The sequence below is a fragment of the Erinaceus europaeus genome, chromosome 11, assembly GCF_950295315.1.
Source record: "Erinaceus europaeus chromosome 11, mEriEur2.1, whole genome shotgun sequence".
NCBI classification, from domain to species: Eukaryota; Metazoa; Chordata; class Mammalia; order Eulipotyphla; family Erinaceidae; genus Erinaceus; species Erinaceus europaeus.
Window position 1 is genome coordinate 104,911,560 of NC_080172.1, and position 18,127 is coordinate 104,929,686.

The 18,127-nt window shown below is 37.8% G+C and overlaps 1 protein-coding gene across 8 annotated transcripts in view; it reads right to left on the reverse strand.

The window, feature by feature from the left end:
• TTLL7 (tubulin tyrosine ligase like 7) overlaps window positions 1-18,127 on the reverse strand; it is a 160,559-nt gene that overhangs the window by 6,483 nt on the left and 135,949 nt on the right. For 6 of the 8 annotated variants that reach the window (XM_060202248.1, XM_060202244.1, XM_060202249.1 and 3 more), the window contains one exon: window positions 12,521-12,694. The exons of 1 other annotated variant lie outside the window; for it this stretch is intronic. In XM_060202248.1, the coding sequence (XP_060058231.1) occupies window positions 12,521-12,694 (174 nt within the window). Of the gene's footprint in view, window positions 1-8,748; window positions 8,829-12,520; window positions 12,695-18,127 lie in introns of all 8 variants that reach the window. One more of the 8 variants, XR_009552641.1, reaches the window with a different exon arrangement.

Consider the following 18,127-nt stretch of genomic DNA (forward strand, 5'->3'; position numbering starts at 1 on the left):
CTTCTAGGTGGAACTTGAGAAGCAAGGACAGAAAAGGAAAACACAAAGTGAAACTTGGACTGGGTGGATGTACTTTACCAAAGCAAAAGACTGGTGAAGAAGAGCTTCAGAGGGAGTGAAGAGGGCTTTGGGGATCTAAATGTAAGATGAGGGGCAAGGTCCTAAGTTGGGATTGAGAGTGTTCTGCAGACACTCACCATAGGAAGAGAGAATCTGTATTCATGTGTCAACAATCATAACTGTAAACCATTAACCCTCCAAGAGAATGGAAGGGGGAAAATGTGCAAGCCCACAAGGATAACCAGGCAAACAAGTAAATGGGATATTGCACATCACGTATCAAGCAAGCTGCTGATATCAAACATGTATACAGAATTAGGACAGATCTACAAAGGAAGCAAAATTACCCCACTTAAAAGTGTGCCAAAGAACTGCACAGTTTTCTAAAGAAGGGAAACACATGGCCCACAGATACATGAAGAAATACTGAGGGGTTGAGCAGCGGAGTACTAGGTTAGGAGCACATAGTACAAAGCGCAAAGACATTTTCAAGGATACCGGTTCGAGCCCCCAGCTCTCCACCTGCAGGAGGGTAGCTTCACAAATGGTGAAGCAGGGCTGCAGATTTCTATCTTTCTCTCTCTCTATCTTTCCCTCCTCTCTTAATATCTCTCTGTCCTATAAAAATAAAAAATAATTGACCGCAGGACCACAGTGTAGGCACCAAGCCCCAGCAATACACCTGTAGTAAAAAAAAAAAAAAAAAGAAAAAGAAAAATGCTCCACTTCACTAGTCATTAGAGAAATTTAAAACTACCATCCTACACCTGACAGAACGACTTACATAGGTGTGCAGAAAAAGGAACTCTGCTACATTGCTGGTGGGAATATAAACTGATACAACCCCTTTGTATGGGCAGTTCTTAAGCAAATAAAAATGGAATTCCCTTATGATTCAGCAATACCATTCTTAGGCATTTATCCAAAGGACACTCAAACACTAATTTGAAGGGGCATATGCACCACTATGTTCATAGCTGCATTATTCTCAATAGCCAAAGAGTGGAAGCAGCCTAGATGCCCATCAACAGTGACTGGCTGAAGAAGTTATGGGATATATATCCCATGAAATACACTTTGAAATAAAAAATGATGCTCTTGTATCCTTCAAAACAAAGTGGATGGAACTAGAGGTTATGCTTAGTGAAATAAGGAGAGATGAAAGACAACTACCAGTGGTTTCACTTATATGTGGTATCTAGAGATATGATTCACATGAACTTGCCAAGAAAAAAAAAATAGAAGCAAACAAACTAAGACTTCTGAGAACTGTGGTGGTTCTCTTTGAAAGGGTGGGGATACAGATCTTTGGTGGTGGAACTATACATTTCAATCTTTCAATCCTGTAGAATATTATTAATAACATTTTTTTCAAAAGTATAAGCCTCGTAATGATGAGGACATGCAGTAAAGTCATAAAAACGATGTCTGGGAAGAATTTTCAGGAAGCAAGTAGTAACAGATTTGTACTTAGCAGTTAACCTTGGAAAAATAATGGTAGAACTTTAAATCATTTACTTTCTCTATTTGACATTAGAATCTTCTATGAAGACAGACAGAAAGTGGGGGCTGGGTGGTGGTGCACCCAGTTGAGTATACATGTTACCATGCATAAAGACCCAGGTTCAAGCCCTTGCCCCTACCTGCAGAGGGGAAGCTTCACAAGTGCTGAAGTAAGTTTCAGGTGTTTTACTTTCTCCCTATCTACACTTCTCTATCATATCAAGTAGGAAGGAAAAATGGATGAAAGCAAGAAAGGAAGGAAGGAAAGGAGGGAAGTTGATGACCAGGTCCAGAGAGATAGCCTAGTTGTTATGCAAAAGACTCATTCCTAAGGCCAGGTGGTGGCACACCTGGTTGAGTGCATGTTACAATATGCAAGGATCCAGGTTCGAGCCCCATGTCCCCACCTGCAGGAGGCAAAGCTTTACAAGTGGTGAAGCAGTGTTGCAGGCGTGTCTCTCTCCCTCCCTCTCTCCCTCCCTCTCCCTCTCCCTCTCCCTCTCTCTCTCTCTCTCTCCCCTTCTCTATCACCCTTATCCTTCTTGATTTCTGGCTGTCATATATACTGAAAAATAGAGATAATGGAAAAATGTAAAAAGACTTATTCCTAAAACTCCAAGGTCCATATGCCAGATCTGAGCAGTGCTCTAGTTTAAAAAAATAAATAAATAAATTGATGATCAAAGCTATTAGGTAGCTAGTTTACATTTCAAATGTTTATGAATCACTTCATTGACATATCTCTGTCAATGAAAATTACATTTATAACTATTATAGAAATTTTGTAGAGCATACATTGATTGTGATCAAACTACATATAAAATTTAGATTAAAATGGTATAATCCATAATATTATAACTATCAATTCCTGAATAATAATATTCTATAAAGCTATTATGTCATATCAAGAACTATAAGTAATTGCTCAAGTCATTAAATGAATAAAGCAGTAAAATAATATGCAAACCAAATTAAATCCAAATTGCACAATGGTTGATGAATAATTGTGGGACTGTGTGAAAGCTTTGTAGAGCTTAGGGGAGCTCTCCCATCCTTGGATGGAGGTCTGGAAAGACACCCCGTTTGTTAGCCTCTCTAGTTATAGAGATGAGCCAAGGGAAAAGTCTCCTAGACTCAGCTCGCCCTTGTAAGACTCTCAAGCCCACAGAGATATCACAGTTTCTCCCTGCTAGCAGCAGGCCACATGGCTGCCTATTTTAAGGTTCATTTACTCAGAGTTCACCTCACCTTCTGATCACAAAGGAGGACACACCTTATCACACACTCCTAACAGTGCCCTTTGATCTCCTTAATTTACATCAAACCTTGCTTATCTTCTATCTCACCTTAACTGGTTTAACCCCTATTCTTCTCTCAAATGCCTTTGGGTAATTAAATGCCTACATCAGGAGACTAATTATCTTGACCTTTATGTATCTGCATCAATTCTTGTCATACCAGCCCCTACCATAGGGGCAAGCTGACCTTTAAGAAACCTGTAATTTCTGACGTATTTGAAAAATGTTCTTTGTTTAAAATCTCTATTTAAACCCAAGCCCAGCCCCAAATAAATTGAGAGTGTTCGTACCAGAATCCTCCCCAAGTCTATTTCTTTATCACGTAGTCTCTTGAGCTAGTGATGGAGTCTTGGTAAGCTTACCTTCCTGGCTGAGAGTCATCCCACATGAGCCCCAGCAAATAATGAAGCAACTTTCTCACATCACATGGTATTTGAATTATTTTCTTAATATCGTTTGGGTAATTTATATGGATCAACTATCATGTCAAGAGCTAGGAGAATGATGAAGATGAACTTGATATCTTCTGTCACAAAAAGTACACCTTTTTTATTTAAGGCACACAAAATAAAATAAAGGTGCTTAATCCCACTATTTTGAAGTAACTGAGAGCTCATCTAGCTTCTATTATGCATTCTGGGGCCATTGAGATAATAGATAATACATACAATTTACAGATGAAAGCTGCCTGGTTCTGGCCCTAGCACTTCATAATGATTGAGCTGAGACCTGAATTACTGTTTCAAGACTCATAAAGCTTCATCCCTGTAGGTGGGAAGCAGGAGACCCACTGTAATAGATTACTCTACCAGGTGTGTCACTACCCAGCACCCTCTCCAAATAAATCTTTGATAAAAATTTACAGTGCATTCTGGCTACATTGATAATGATCATAGGAAACAGTAACACCTACCATATATGTATTTTTGATTTCCAAGCAATCATATTGCATTACAATGACTTCCATTTGTATTTTTGACTTAAAGATCACCATTGCACAGATACAAAAATAAAATCAAAATCAAATTCCACAGTCATAGCTAATTTATATGAACTATCACTGCTTTTAGTGTTTAATAGAGTCAGGATGCTACCAAGGGAGGGGATTGGATTTGAAACTCTGGGGGTGGGTGGATACTGTGTGGAAATGTACCCCTCTCTATCCTGTAGTCTTATCAATATTTCCATCTTATAAATACTTTTCTTTTAAATAGCATTTTCTATGCCCCCAGCATTATTCTGTGTTGCAAATATTCACTCTAGTTCTCACAATGATTCTACACAGTAAATGTCAGCTCCATTTGACAGGTGGATACACTGAAGCGTATGGGGTCAAAAGCCTTGTTCACAGCCACAGAGCCAGAGGCAGAATCAGAATTCAAATCCATATAAGCTAGTTCCCCGTCAAGAGCCCCAATTACTACACCAATTGTCATCTCTGCATGTGAATCTCAATTTTCTAATTAATAGGTACAATTATTATGTGCATTTTTAGAAGTCTGAAGTACAAAATAGCCTAGAAGAAAAATATTATAAACAGCTCTACAAACCTAAACTTTTTTGTAAAAGCAGGGGAAAAAAACACAGATATAGGCTTAAAAAAAAAAAAAGAAAAAAATACATGAAATCACACCGGAGAAAGTACTTTGTAGACTTCAAGAAAGTGCTGTGGGATATTTCAAAGCCGTATTGGGGAACACAACCGATCATTTGCCTTAATATTTGCATTAATATCTCTTGGGAGAGCCTACACAAGCTGAACAGCAAGGATTATGTTTGAAATGTTCTTTGCAATGAAGTTAAATAATACAATTTGATTATTTTAGCAGAAGGAGTATCTTTCGGAAATGGCTTTATAGACTGTATCTAAAGAGTTTGTACCAGAAAATGTGAAAAGTTCATAGCTCTATTTTTTCTTCTAGCTTACTGTGATATATACAAAAATAGCCAACGCATGGCTAATTTGGAACCAAAAATTCCTCAGAGTGTCTTCTTATTTGCCTCACACACAAGTTCACTCTTTTCTGAGAGGCTAGAAGTGCACCTCTGGGGGCTGGGCGATAATGCAACGGGTTACGCACACACAATGCGTAGCGCAAGGACCCACGCAAGAATCCCGGTTCAAGCCCCTAGCTTCCCACCTGCGGGGTGGGGTCACTTCACAAGCGGTGAAGCTGGTCTGCAGGTGTCTTACTCTCCCGCTTTCTGTCTTCCCCATCTTTCTCAATTTCTCTCTGTCCTATCCAACAACAACAACTGCTATACAAGCTATATAACAGTTATATAAGAATAACAATAACAACAATAAAGGCAACAAAATGGGAAAAATGGCCTCCAGGAGAGTAGATCTGCACTGTATGCACCATGTTCCAGAAATAACCCTAGAGGCAAAAAAAAAAAAAAAGCATTCACATATCCAACACAAAGACATAAAACATAACACAAACTCCTATTTAATTTTTTTAAAAAATGGGTTGGTTTGTCAAGTACTAGTTTATTGCTAAACTTGAAGAAACTCCTAGAATAAAACCAGGATCCCTAATACTGTCAGAAGAATTCAGCTCCTTTGTTTTGAGAATATAAGTCACTAAAGTTCATCACAGGAAATTGGGTGGTAGAGCAGCAGATTAAGCACTAAGCGCAGGGACCGGCAGAAGGATCCCGGTTGCAGCCCCCGGCTCCCCACCTGCAGGGGAGTCACTTCACAGGCAGTGAAGCAGGTCTGCAGGTGTCTATCTTTCTCTCCCCCTCTCTGTCTTCTCCTCCTCTCTCCATTTCTCTCTGTCCTATCCAACAACAATAATAACTACAACAATAAAACAAGAAGAGCAACAAAAAGGGAATACATAAATAAATATTAAAAAATAATAAAGTTCATCACAATATTTGTCCTGTGATTGCGTCAGGAGATAGTTCATGCAGTAAAGCATTGTAAAATTATACTACCACATGGGGGCGCCATCACACCAGGGGAATCTTCAGAGATGGTAGTGATGTCTGTCTTTTCTTTCTCTTTTATTTTTTTATTATTATTGGATATATAAAGAGAGAAGTTGAGAGGGGAGGAGGAGACAGAGAGACACCTGCAGCCCTCCTTCACCACTTAGGAATTTTTCCTGTTGCAGGTGGAGACCAGGGCCTTGAACCTTGGTCCTTGCGCACTGTAGTGTATGCACTTAACTAGGTGTGACACCACCTGGCCCCCTTCTTTCTCTAAAACACACACTCTTCCTTAAAAAAAAAAAATTAAGGAATGAAACTGTTGGCTCAGGAGTGGTGACACTGCACATATGTGAGGTACTGGTGCTTCAAAAAAAAACAAAACAAAAACAAAAAACCAATATTTCCATACTCCCACAAGTTAAAGAATAGGAAAGCTATCAGGGGAGGGAATGGAATATGGAGCTCTGGTGGTGGGAATTGTACCCCTCTTAGCCTACGGTCTTGTCAGTGTTTCCATTTTATAAATAAATAATATTTTTAAAAAAGAAATTAAAGAGAGAAGGCAATGTTAGGAGAAAAAAAAAACAGTATTTGTCCTGTGGTAAAAAAAATTTAGTTGCAGTAAAACAGAGCATAAAACTACTTTTATTATCTTTAAGTATACAACTCAGCATAGTAGTTATGTTAATAATAGCAAAGCTGCCATCACCACTATATAGTTACAGAACACTTTAAAAAATTCTGTTTCCAAACAGAAATTTTCTGTCCCCATTAAATGATAAACTCCCATAATGCCCCACTCCTAGTTCCTAAAAAAATCTCTATTCTACTTTCTATACCTATAAATCTACCTATAATTACTATAAATATACCATACTTTTACTTCTGTGTGTGGCTTATTAAACTTGGCATGTTTTCAAGGTTTATTAATGCTACAACATAGATCATAATCTAATGATTTTTAATATATGTTGCATAATATTCCACTGTATGTATATGCCCAATTTCATCTATCAACTCCCACTTTCTTTCCCCCTTTTTGGCTACTACTAATAATATTGTGAACAATATGAACATCAGAGTACAAGTATATGAGTTCTTGTTTTCAATTATTTTGAACATATAGGAATGAAATTGCTGGGTCATATGGTGAGTATATTTAGCGTATTAAGGAGCTGGCAAGCTTTCCTACACAGCAGTCACATATTATAATTTTTATTTATGTTTTAAACAGGGACAGAGAGGCAGGAATGCAGAGGAAGAATGAAAGCGATCACAGCACTTCAACCTGGATCATGCACGTGGCAAACCAGTACACTATGCAAGTAAGCTATTTCTCCTGCAATCCATGAGGATTCCAACTTCTAAATAGGCTTTCCAACACCTGTTAACATTCACTTTTATAACATCAATACTAATAGGTAGATTTTTGTCCTGAGGTTTTTAATTTTAACTGGAGGCTGGGGAGGGAAGGAGGAAGGAACAGCAAACAGTTGTAGCTTCAAGTTTGACCTCTGCCAGCAATGTGGGTTTGTATAAGCCACTTAATCACTCTGGTCTTCCATTTCATCTGTGAAAACAGTCCAGAACTTTTTTTTAATATTTATTTATTTATTTATTCCCTTTTGTTGCCCTTGTTGTTTTATTGTTGGATTGATCAGAGAAAATGGAGAGAGGAGGGAAGACTGAGAAGGGGAGAGAAAGATAGACACCTGCAGACCTGCTTCGCCGCCTGTGAAGCGATTTCCCTGCAGGTGGGGAGCCGGGGGTTCGAACCAGGATCCTTACGGTCCTTGTGCTTTGCACCTGCGCTTAACCCGCTGCGCTACCTCCCGACTCCTAGTCTAGAACTTTCTAGCCTGTCTAGCTCACAGAGTAGGAAGTCAATGAAATAGTGTACAGAAGTAAAACATTATTATTTATATGCTGTGAACATCAACCTCACTAAGAATATTACTCTTCTTCTAAGATAGATGAATCAAGCTATCTTAGCCTAAGGTCATGATTGTACAATGCATTCGATTCAGTCTTAAACTTTTATAATTACATAGTCTTTGCTAAAAACTGTATGAAACAAATGTCCAATTCATTGCATATTATAAAGTGATAACTTGTAATAACTATTATTCTTAGCACCCCACAGTCCTATTACAATAAAACTCCCCCAACTTCATAAAGTTACCCACTCTGGTAAGTATTTCTATGTTTGCTACCTAAATATACATTCCATGACCACCATAATTTAGAATTGCCTATTTTTTTGTTTTAAAAATAATATATTTCTTTGTGTAGATATTTTAACTTAACTGTATGTTTGATACTCATCTCTGTTACTAGGTTATATGTGCAGGATAGTCATTTTCCATGTTAGATTCTACTGTATGGATATTACAAAAATATATATCTTTCCTTGCATGAATATGTGTGTTGTTGACAAATTTTACTTATTCTGAGATAATGCCACTATATATTATAATAATGCCACTACATATATTATAATGATGATTATATGTGCATTTATTTCAGCTTTTCTCACATGTTAGAATTTCCTGGAAAGAGTAGCTGTGAAAACAGCATACTTTAGTACATAATCCTAAATTGTTGTTCAGAAGTATCAATTTTCACTGTCATCAGTGGTGGAAGGTGTGTCCACTACTCCACATTCTAATAAACTCTTGGTATAAGGTGACAGTATGGGATATTTCTGTGGTTTCATATTTCTTTGATAATTAGTTTAGAGACATTTTCAAGTATTTATTGGTCTTTTTTTTCTTCTTTTTATTGTGAAGAGTTTCCCTATGGAATATTCTGTGTTTTTTTTCCTTAGAAATACATAGTTCTTATATAGTCTTTGTAAAATTACAGAGCCTAAGGAAATTTTTTTTTTCCTCCTAGCATTTCCATATAGAAGAACTTCTACCAGTGTAAACTTTCTGACTCTTACCAGAAGTGAGTTATTTGGTTTGTGGGTTTAAAAGAAGGCATGCTTGGTCCAATCCCTTTCTCTTTTTTGGATCAGTCTATCTGCAGAAAGGTAAGAAAGATGCATTCTTACTTGTTCTTCTGCAGAAATTAGCAGAACTACGCTCTATGGAGTAATGTTAGTGGAAGGTTTAAGTTGACCCAGTGCTGCTTTTGACTGGATGGGTACATTTACTTCTGAAACTCAATATTAAAAACCTAAATTGGTTTACATCTATACCATCTCCTCAAAATAGATTCTCAAAGCAATGAAGCTACATTGTAATGATCATCTGCCAGCCCCATGCATAGTCTTCTCAAAATGTTTTTAACTCAGAGGTGAAAGAATATTGCATTTACTGACCCTTCCCACCCACCCCCCCCCCGCAAAAAAAAAATGCTCATAATCACAATACTGGTGTCAAACTGAACCTTTATCAGAAGTACAGAACTTAAGATTCCAGGTTTAAGAACAGCTCTTCTGAAAATCAGATGGGAGAGAAAATTGAAAGTCTGAAAGCAACTATAAGGTACGGTTTCAATGCTCCGGAGCTCACAAATGTTACAAGATACTGCAACAGAAAACGGATTAGGAAATCAGTGATTTCAAGAGTAATAAGGAAGAGCTTGAACTCCCCCCCTTCTTTTTTTAAAGTGGAACTTGAGGTTTTACAGATCATGCTTCTGTTAGTATATATGCTATCATGCCCTAAAGACTGCCATCATTCTTTTAAATGATATGGAAATATGTATGGAAGTCTCTTTTTTTTGGGGGGGGGGGCCAGGGTTATCACTGGGTCTCAGTGCCTGCAGTATAAATCCACTGCTCCTGGAGACCATTTCCCCCATTTCTGTTACCCTTGTTGCCCCTGTTGTTATTATTAATATTGTTGTTGTTACTGCTGTTGTTGTTGAACAGGACAGAGAAATCAAGAGAGGAAGGAGGGGAAGACATAGCAAGGGAGAGAAAGATGGACACCTACAGACCTACTTCACTGCTTAGGAAGCAACCCCTCTTAGGTAGGGAGCCAGTGGCTGGAACTGGGATCCTTACACCCGTCCTTGTACTTCACACTATGTGCACTTAACCCACTGTGCTACCACCCAGCACCTGAAAGTCATATATTTTACTCTGCTCATTTGCTTCTGTCAAAACATTAAAGCTGTAGACTATGTAATATTTATAATTTCTAATATTAATGCCTACCTTTACCATTATTTGAGTCAATCAACTTCTCTTTACAAGGGCGGGGGAGAGTTAAATATGGCTAATGGTACAATAGCAATATAATGAAAAGGAATGTAAATGTGTCTAACACTTCTGGTGGAAAATGTTCCAAATATGACTGTTGCAGGTCATATTTTCAAATGTTCACTTTATTATACTCCCTAAGCTTTTTAAAAATAAACATCAGTTTCTAGGCTTTTTATTTTTAATTCAAGTTATGATACTTTCATTATCTTCACTGTCTATTCAACTGTTAGCTGAATAGACAATTTGAACTCTACAATTTTTGACTACCAGGTAGCTTTTCAGCTGTTTCTTTGTATCTTATCTCTTGAGTAGTACTAAAACTTGCACAGACTAAAAATAAACTTTAACTTAAATGGGTGGTTGACAAGATAGCTCACCTGTAGTGTGCCTGCTTGGTCACGCAAACATCCTACTTACTTTGGAGTCTGGTGTTCACCATACTGGAGTAAGCTTTTGTACTGTAGTGGTGCTCTTGATTGGTTGGTTGGTTGTCTTTTGGCTTTTTATTCCCCCATGGGGGGAGGGAGGACCCTCTCGCTTATTTGATTAAAAAATAATAATAATAAGATGCATAGGAATGATTTTAAAGTCCAAAGAGACACCAACTTTGTTTTAAGGCTGTAGTAGCTGACACAGCATCTATCTCCTCGCTAGCTTCTCCAGCCTTCTCTGTGGACTACAATAATCCATTCAGAAGCCTGTTCATTAACACAGTAGTTTTTGAAAAGTTTTCCACTGGTTCTTCACCTGCTCATTACCTGTTATGCCTGTGGCCTACAGTACAACATTTAGAATCTAAAAATGAAAAAAAAAAAAAAAAAAAAAGGGAAGAACCAAAAACCAAAAACTGTCAAAACCTACTTGAAAGGTTTGGGGAAAGAAGGTTTTTAATTTTTCACTCCCCACAGCTATTTGAATTTTTTTTTAATTTTGTTTATTTATTTTCCCTTTTGTTGTCCTGTTTTTTAATTGTTGTTGTAGTTATCGTTGTTGTTATTGATGTCGTCTTTGTTAGATAGGACAGAGAGAAATGGAGAGGGGAGGGGAAGATAGAGAAGGGGAGAGAAAGATAGACACCTGCAGACCTGCTTCACCATCTGTGAAGCAACTGCCCTGCAGGTGGGGAGCCGGGGGCTCGAACCAGGATCCTTACACCGGTCCTTGCACTTCACGCCATGTGCGCTTAATCCACTGTGCTACCACCCAACTCCCCCCACACCTATTTGATCAGATCTGTATCACCACTGCAATTTCAACGTTAAAACAGGCCAGTAGGCAGACAGTGAGCCTGGCGACAGGTTTAAGGCATGGCTTCCATGGCCACCTTGGACAGATCAAAAGATAAATATATATGGATTTAAGTCATTTTAACATGAAGCAACATGAAATGCCTATAAATTCCCAATTCTGCATTTACCTTCTCAAAACAAAAACTCAATTGAGTAGTGTGTCCTACACTTAAAAAAGAAAAGCACTTTGCTGCCCAGGCATGACAGCTAATGGACAGTATTAGTCAAGATACATAAGTAGGTTTTTACCAGAGCACTGTTCAATTGTGATTTCTGGTAGTACTGAGTGATTAAACCTAGGACCTTTGGTTGCTACAGGCACGAAAATCTTTTTGTACAACCATTAAGCTACCTCCCCAACCCTTATCTCTCACTCTTCTACATGGAAAGAAAAAAATGGACCCAAAGTGACACCAGGATGGGGGGAAAAAGTAAACAGGAACTTCATCTTGAAGACTGATATAAAAATACTTCTTAATTACTCTACTCAGTCAATTTCTAAACAGTATTATTTGCATGGTTATAGAAAATTACCCATGTTAATATATATTTTTTTTCAAAGTTAAGAGGGACTTTAAAACCACCTCTGACAGATTTGTTTTCTGATGGAAGAAATAGCAAGAGACAAACTGAACAATGAAAATTTAACTGATGACACCTCAAGTCTATGAGGCTGAAAGACAAATGTTTAGGATAAATGTTGAGATGTCTTTATCTGGGAACAAAAATAAATTTATCATTACACTTTAGAAATGATTACCTGACTTCTGAAAACAGAAGTTTACCAACTAAATAACCTCATGTCCATGCAGGCTATTTCTGTCAGATTTAGGTTTCTATCTTTGTTGTGTTTTTGAAAAGTGAAGATTAAAAGTATTTTGTGTAGCCTCATGGGAATAGCTCCGGCTATGAGAGGGCCAACTTCGATGCTTTGAGAACACAGAGGTCCCTGGTTCAATCACAGTACCACCTTAGGACACAGTTGAGTAGAGCTTTGGTCAATCTCTCTTCACCCATTGTCTCTCAAAAGGAAATAAATAAATGCTCAAGAAATTTTAAATTAAAGTATTTGTAGGATACTAACATTATGGACTCTCAACATTTGGTTTTTAACTCTAGCTGTACAGACCAAAAGAAGCTTTCGAATTTACTCTGCATTATGGCATTACATTATATAAAACTTATAGAAGCCGGATAATGTAAACAAGTACCTGAAATTACCCCAATCCGAACCAATGCCTGAAAGTGATCCTCTTGTATCTGCTGAATATTTGTACACCACTAGCAGGCACTGTTTACAAAGCTCAACCACACGCTGGCAACACTGAAGCTGCAATGGAGTCACCACCTCTGGACTTTTGCTGAAAATGCTCTCCCACGAGGATCTGTTGGCATGGAAATAAACATCACCTCATGCAGCTGTTAAAAATGGCAACCGATTTATCACTTACCTAGCAACAATTCAGTAAAATAAAGCAGTTATGGCTTCACACATTTGAAATATCTGCAGATGGCTCAAAGTGACGAAATAAATAAAACCTTAAAAATTAAATCTTTCCACTGAAAAAACACAACATAGAGTTCAAGACTATTTGTACCTACAGACTACTGCTGCCAAATGAGAAAGCTAGCAAGATGGTTTCTTAACTCCTCCTAAAACACTGAGTGACACTCTAGCGAAGTGTTGTGAAATACTTAGCTAATTTCCAAGTTAGGATTCTAGGAATTTTAGGTTTTCTAGGATACTATATTTACTTTCTAAGTTATAGTGATGCCATGACTCCCGCCCCCCCCCCCCCACACACACACATACAAATTGAATAATGGAACAAGAGACATAGCTCACCCAGCACCACCTGGGAACGCCACAGCTCTAGAGGAAGGTCTGGTGTTATGATGTCTCTCCCTCTCTCTCTCTGCTAAGTTGAATTTTTTTTATGTCCTATTTATGTTTTCTGTCAGAGTTTTACTGGAGCTCCACACCTGAGTGATTCCACCACTCCTTTTGGGCACTTTTTCTTTGCTTTGTTCAAGAGAGAGAACAAAAGACAGAGGAAGAAATAGAGAGAAAGAATGAGAGATAACAACACCACCACTCTATTTATGAAGCTTCACCTTTTGTATGGTGCTGTCTCTCACATGCTGTCAAAACCCATGTTCTCTTGCATGATCAAGGTTTGCTCTACTGGTAAGCTGTCATCCAGTCCCCTGCCTCTGTGTTACTACCGCAATGAAAAAGTTGGCCACCAAGTGGTGAGATCGTGCATATGCATGATCCACATAACAAAAGCAAAGTAAGATAAAACAAGCCAGGTTCTCTACATGAAAGATTCTACATGAAAGGTAAAGTGAGCTCAACAAGAATTGGCCCTATTGCAACCCAAAATGTCATCTCCCCCTCTTTTAGTATACTCAAACTTTCTTGAAAGCAGAAAAGCACACTTCTGTGATAAACCTCAAGTATGTCTCTGTGTGTTTGTTAACTATATATGTAGATATAGATATATAGAAAGACACACACATATTTACAATTCTACAGTTTACTGTTGTGGCCCAAATCAGACTGTACATCACACATCATTACTAGGGAGGGAGGGAGAGAGAGAAAGAGAAAGAGAGAAAGAGAGAGAGATGGAAATTTACTTCCACTAGTATAAGTGAAAATCTTTTTTGAGCCTCAAGGAGAAAAAAGCTAGTAGCAAACCAACTTGCCTAGTTCTCAGAGAGACAGAAGAGTTGATTTTCAGAAAGAAAAATGTATTTCAAACACATTTCTCTGAAGACATGTACTTCCCAGTGGGAAATTCAAAGTCTCCATTTTCAAACTTCTTTAGATACTCAGTATCTTTGAAGTTAGGGGGGGAAATACATTCGAAAATCAGAAACTTTTTTTTTTTTTGGAGAAAGACTACTGTCTATTTTTTTTCCAAGAGAAAGATGGTTCCCAAAATATAGTATGTCAACAAAAAGTGACAGTTTTGCTTTCAAAAGAATATAATTCAAATGAATAAATTGAAAGGACTGAATCTTTTCCCATGTTCTATGATACTGAGGATTAAATATAATGCTGTTTTTATTAACAAAGAAGTCAAAGTTCTCTCCATTTGAGAAGTACTAATACACTTGTTAAATTCACAATGAACATTTAGTTCATTAATAAATACAAGAAATTTGGGTATGAGCTTATAAAATACACATATACCCAATATATACTTTATTTGATAAAAATGTTAGAGGAAATCCAATTGGGTAATCTGTTAGCAATGTCTTAACCTTGCAGGTCATATATTTGTGAGTCCAGAGAAATAACAATTTCAGGGGTCAGGTGGTGGTGCACCTGGTTAAGCACACACATTACAGTGCACAAGGACCCAGGTTTAAGCCTCTGGCCCCTACCTGCAAGGGAGAAGCTTCACAAGTGGTGAGGCAGGACTACAGGTTTCTCTCTGGCTCTCTCCCTGTCTTCCCCTCCCCCTCTCAATTCCTCTCTGTCTTTATCCAATAATAAATAAATAATACATATATAAGAGAAATAATAATTTCTTTTATATTTGACAAATGTAAAAGCATAAATAAAATATCATCTCAATTCTTTTTTCTCTACTGCGATTCTGAATATTTCTACAAAGTCTGCTTCCCTCACTTGCTCCCCTGTCGAACTGAATAGATTCATATTTTGATCGCTTTGACACTGTGGCAGGAGAAATGACTGCTCACATGAAGTGGGGAAGCCCCAAGGGGTGTGGGGACGGATATGTGCAAGATGAAAATGAAGGGAGAGTGAAAGTGTGAGAAAAACATTTCTAGTACACTGAAAGAAAGACAAAAAATCATGGTGCAAAGCACAAGGACCAGCCTAAGGATCCCAGTTCGAGCCCCCGGCTCCACACCTGCAGGGGAGTCACTTCACAGGGGGTGAAGCAGGTCTACAGGTGTCTTTCTCTCCCCCTCTCTGTCTTCCCCTCCTCTCTTCATTTCTCTGTCCTATCTAACAATGACAAAATCAATAACAACAATAACTACAACAATAAAAAAACAAGGGCAACAAAAGGGGAAATATATATATATATATAAAGAAAGACAAAAAATTTTGTGAAACTGACTATGAAGAGAGAGAAAAGAGTCATTCAGTGAGATAGCACTCAAGTAGATAGTACCTGAATACTGGTCCCTTTGTGGTTGCCAAAATTTGTGGTGGGAGGCGAGGGAGGTGAAAAGAAACCCAAGATTGTCTCTTCCCCATAGTGTCTATGTCACCACAGAGTTTTCCACAAAGAATTTTGAAGAAAATCATAGTTTCAGGGATTGAAAACTTTTATTTAGCAAAGTGAAAAACATGCCCAAGTGTGCGGATCATTCAAGCAAAAATAGCAGAGTTCATGAAGAAGCTAGGTTCTTTCACGCACTTCGAAGGGCCTACCTTCACTTCATTTATTTTTTGAGAAGATTGGGATGATTTCAATGCTCTTGAATTTGTTGATGCTGTCTTTGTGGCCTAACATGTGGCCTGTCCTTCAGTATGTGTTATGTGGATTTGAAAAGAAGGTGTATTCCAGTTTTTTGGGGTGGAGGAGTCTGAAAATGTCCAAGAGGTCTAGTCTGTCAATCTCTTCATTCAATTCTCTTGTATCTTTATTGGTTCTCTGCTTTGTTGATCTGTCTAAGTGTGAGAGTGGGGTATTGAAGTCTCACACTATTATTGTATTAATATTGATGTATTTTTGAAATTCTTTCAGTAGATGCTTAATGTATTTAGATGGTCCCTCGTTGGGTACATAGATGTTAATAATTGTTAAGTCTTCTTGGCTGATTGATCCTCTAATCATTATGTAATGTCCTTGCCTATCTTTTATGACTTTATTTAATTTAAAATCTATCGTGTCTGAGATGAGAATGGCTGTTCCTGCCCTTTTTTGTGGACCGTTAGCCTGTATGATAGTTTTCCATCCTTTCACTTTAAGTCTGTGTTTATCTTGTTGTGACAGATGGGATTCTTGCAAGCAGCATATGGTTGGGTTATGTTTTCTGATCCATCTTCCCACTCTGTGCCTTTTGATGGGTGAGTTTAAGCCATTGACATTTATTGATATTATGGATTTAATGTATTGTAGTGCCATTGTTCTAAGAAAAAAATTTGTTTACTCTGATATATTGCAAGTATTATAGTGATATTCTTGTTTATAAGAGGTCTTTTAGTACCTCTTTCAGGGCCGGCTTGGTGATGGTTGCCTCCTTTAACTGTTGTTTATCTAAGAAGGTTTTGATCCCTCCATCTAGTTTGAATGAAAGTCTAGCAGGATATATTATCCTTGGTTGAAACCCTTTTTCATTCAGGGCTTGATAGATATCTTGCCACTCCCTTCTGGCTTTTAGAGTTTGAGTGGAGAAGTCTGCAGATAATCTTATGGGTTTTCCCTTGTATGTGACTTTTTGTTTCTCTCTTGCAGCCTTTAGGATCCTTTCTTTATCCTTACTTCTTCTCATTGTGACTATGATGTGTCCTGGTGTCTTCAGGTCTGGGTTGATTCTGTTTTATTACTCTCTGGGCCTCTTGAACCTTGATATCCTTTCTGTTATTCAGGTCTGGGAAGTTTTCTTCTATTATTTCCTCTAGAATGTTTGCTTCCCCTTCCTCTCTTTCTTCCTCTGGCAGGCCAATTATACGAATGTTACTTCTTTTGAGATCATCCCATATGTCTCTGTTGTTGTTTTCAGTGTCTCTCAATCTCTTTTTAAGCTCTTTCACCTCTTTCTTAGTTTTCTCTAACTCATCCTCTGTCTGACTAATTCTGTTTTCTGCTTCTGTTAGTCTGCTTTCCCTTGCCTCAGCTTCTTTCTTCATTACAGCTATTTCAGCTTTCAGTTCTCTAATTGCCTCAAGATAATCAGTATTTTCCTTGGAGGTCTTAACTGTTATTTCCCTAATACTGCCATTCCTTTCCTCCAATGTTGTTTTCATTTCTGTGATTAATAAGTTTATTATTGCTTGCATACTTTTCTTATCTATGGTTACTTCTGGCTGATTTGTAGTTTCTTCTGGGCTCTTGTCTTCATTCATTGGAGTAGCGTTTTATTTGTTTTTAATCTACCCATTTTTTTATTTATGTGTTTCTCTTTTTTTTTATGTTCTGTTGTTCCTCAGTTGTTGTGTCTTGAGTACAAGTAACACTGTACTAAATACCTTTATGACAATTGTACTCACCAACCTCCGGAATTACAGTAGCAACTGAAGTAAGTATTGAAGTAGTTTAATCGTTACCAGTTAGCCAAACAATTTCTCCAGTCCGTGAAAAAATAGTAACCAAATCCCAGTGAAGAAAGAGAAAAGAAAGAGAGGATAGCAAGAATAGACAGTTATGCAAATCTACTATCCACTGTATATTCTAGGGGTAACAAGAGGGGAAAGGGAACTAGAGCAGAGATACACACATACAGAGTCCACTCCGAGTCATATTTCTTCCCCAAAGTAATTCACAAATTCAGAAAGGCAAAGAAGAAGAAGTGTATGACAAGATTTAAAAAAAAGAGAGAGAGAGAGAGAGACAAGAGAGAGAAAAGGGAGAAGATAAGAAAAAGAGTTGTAATTAAGGAGCAGTGCAAGGAACTTCCCAAATGTGTATCAGTGAATTCAAAAAAAACACCCTGTTTGGTGGTATGGGGTATCCTGCTAGGAGCTGGTCCCCAGTGACTGCTTATGGGGGGGCGGGAAGGAGGTATGCTTGAAAATTAAAAGGAAGAAAAAAGAATTTTTCCCCCTACTCTAATTCTTAACCCTAATTAAGTTATAGTCATCTCCTTGTCACCGCTATGACACCTTA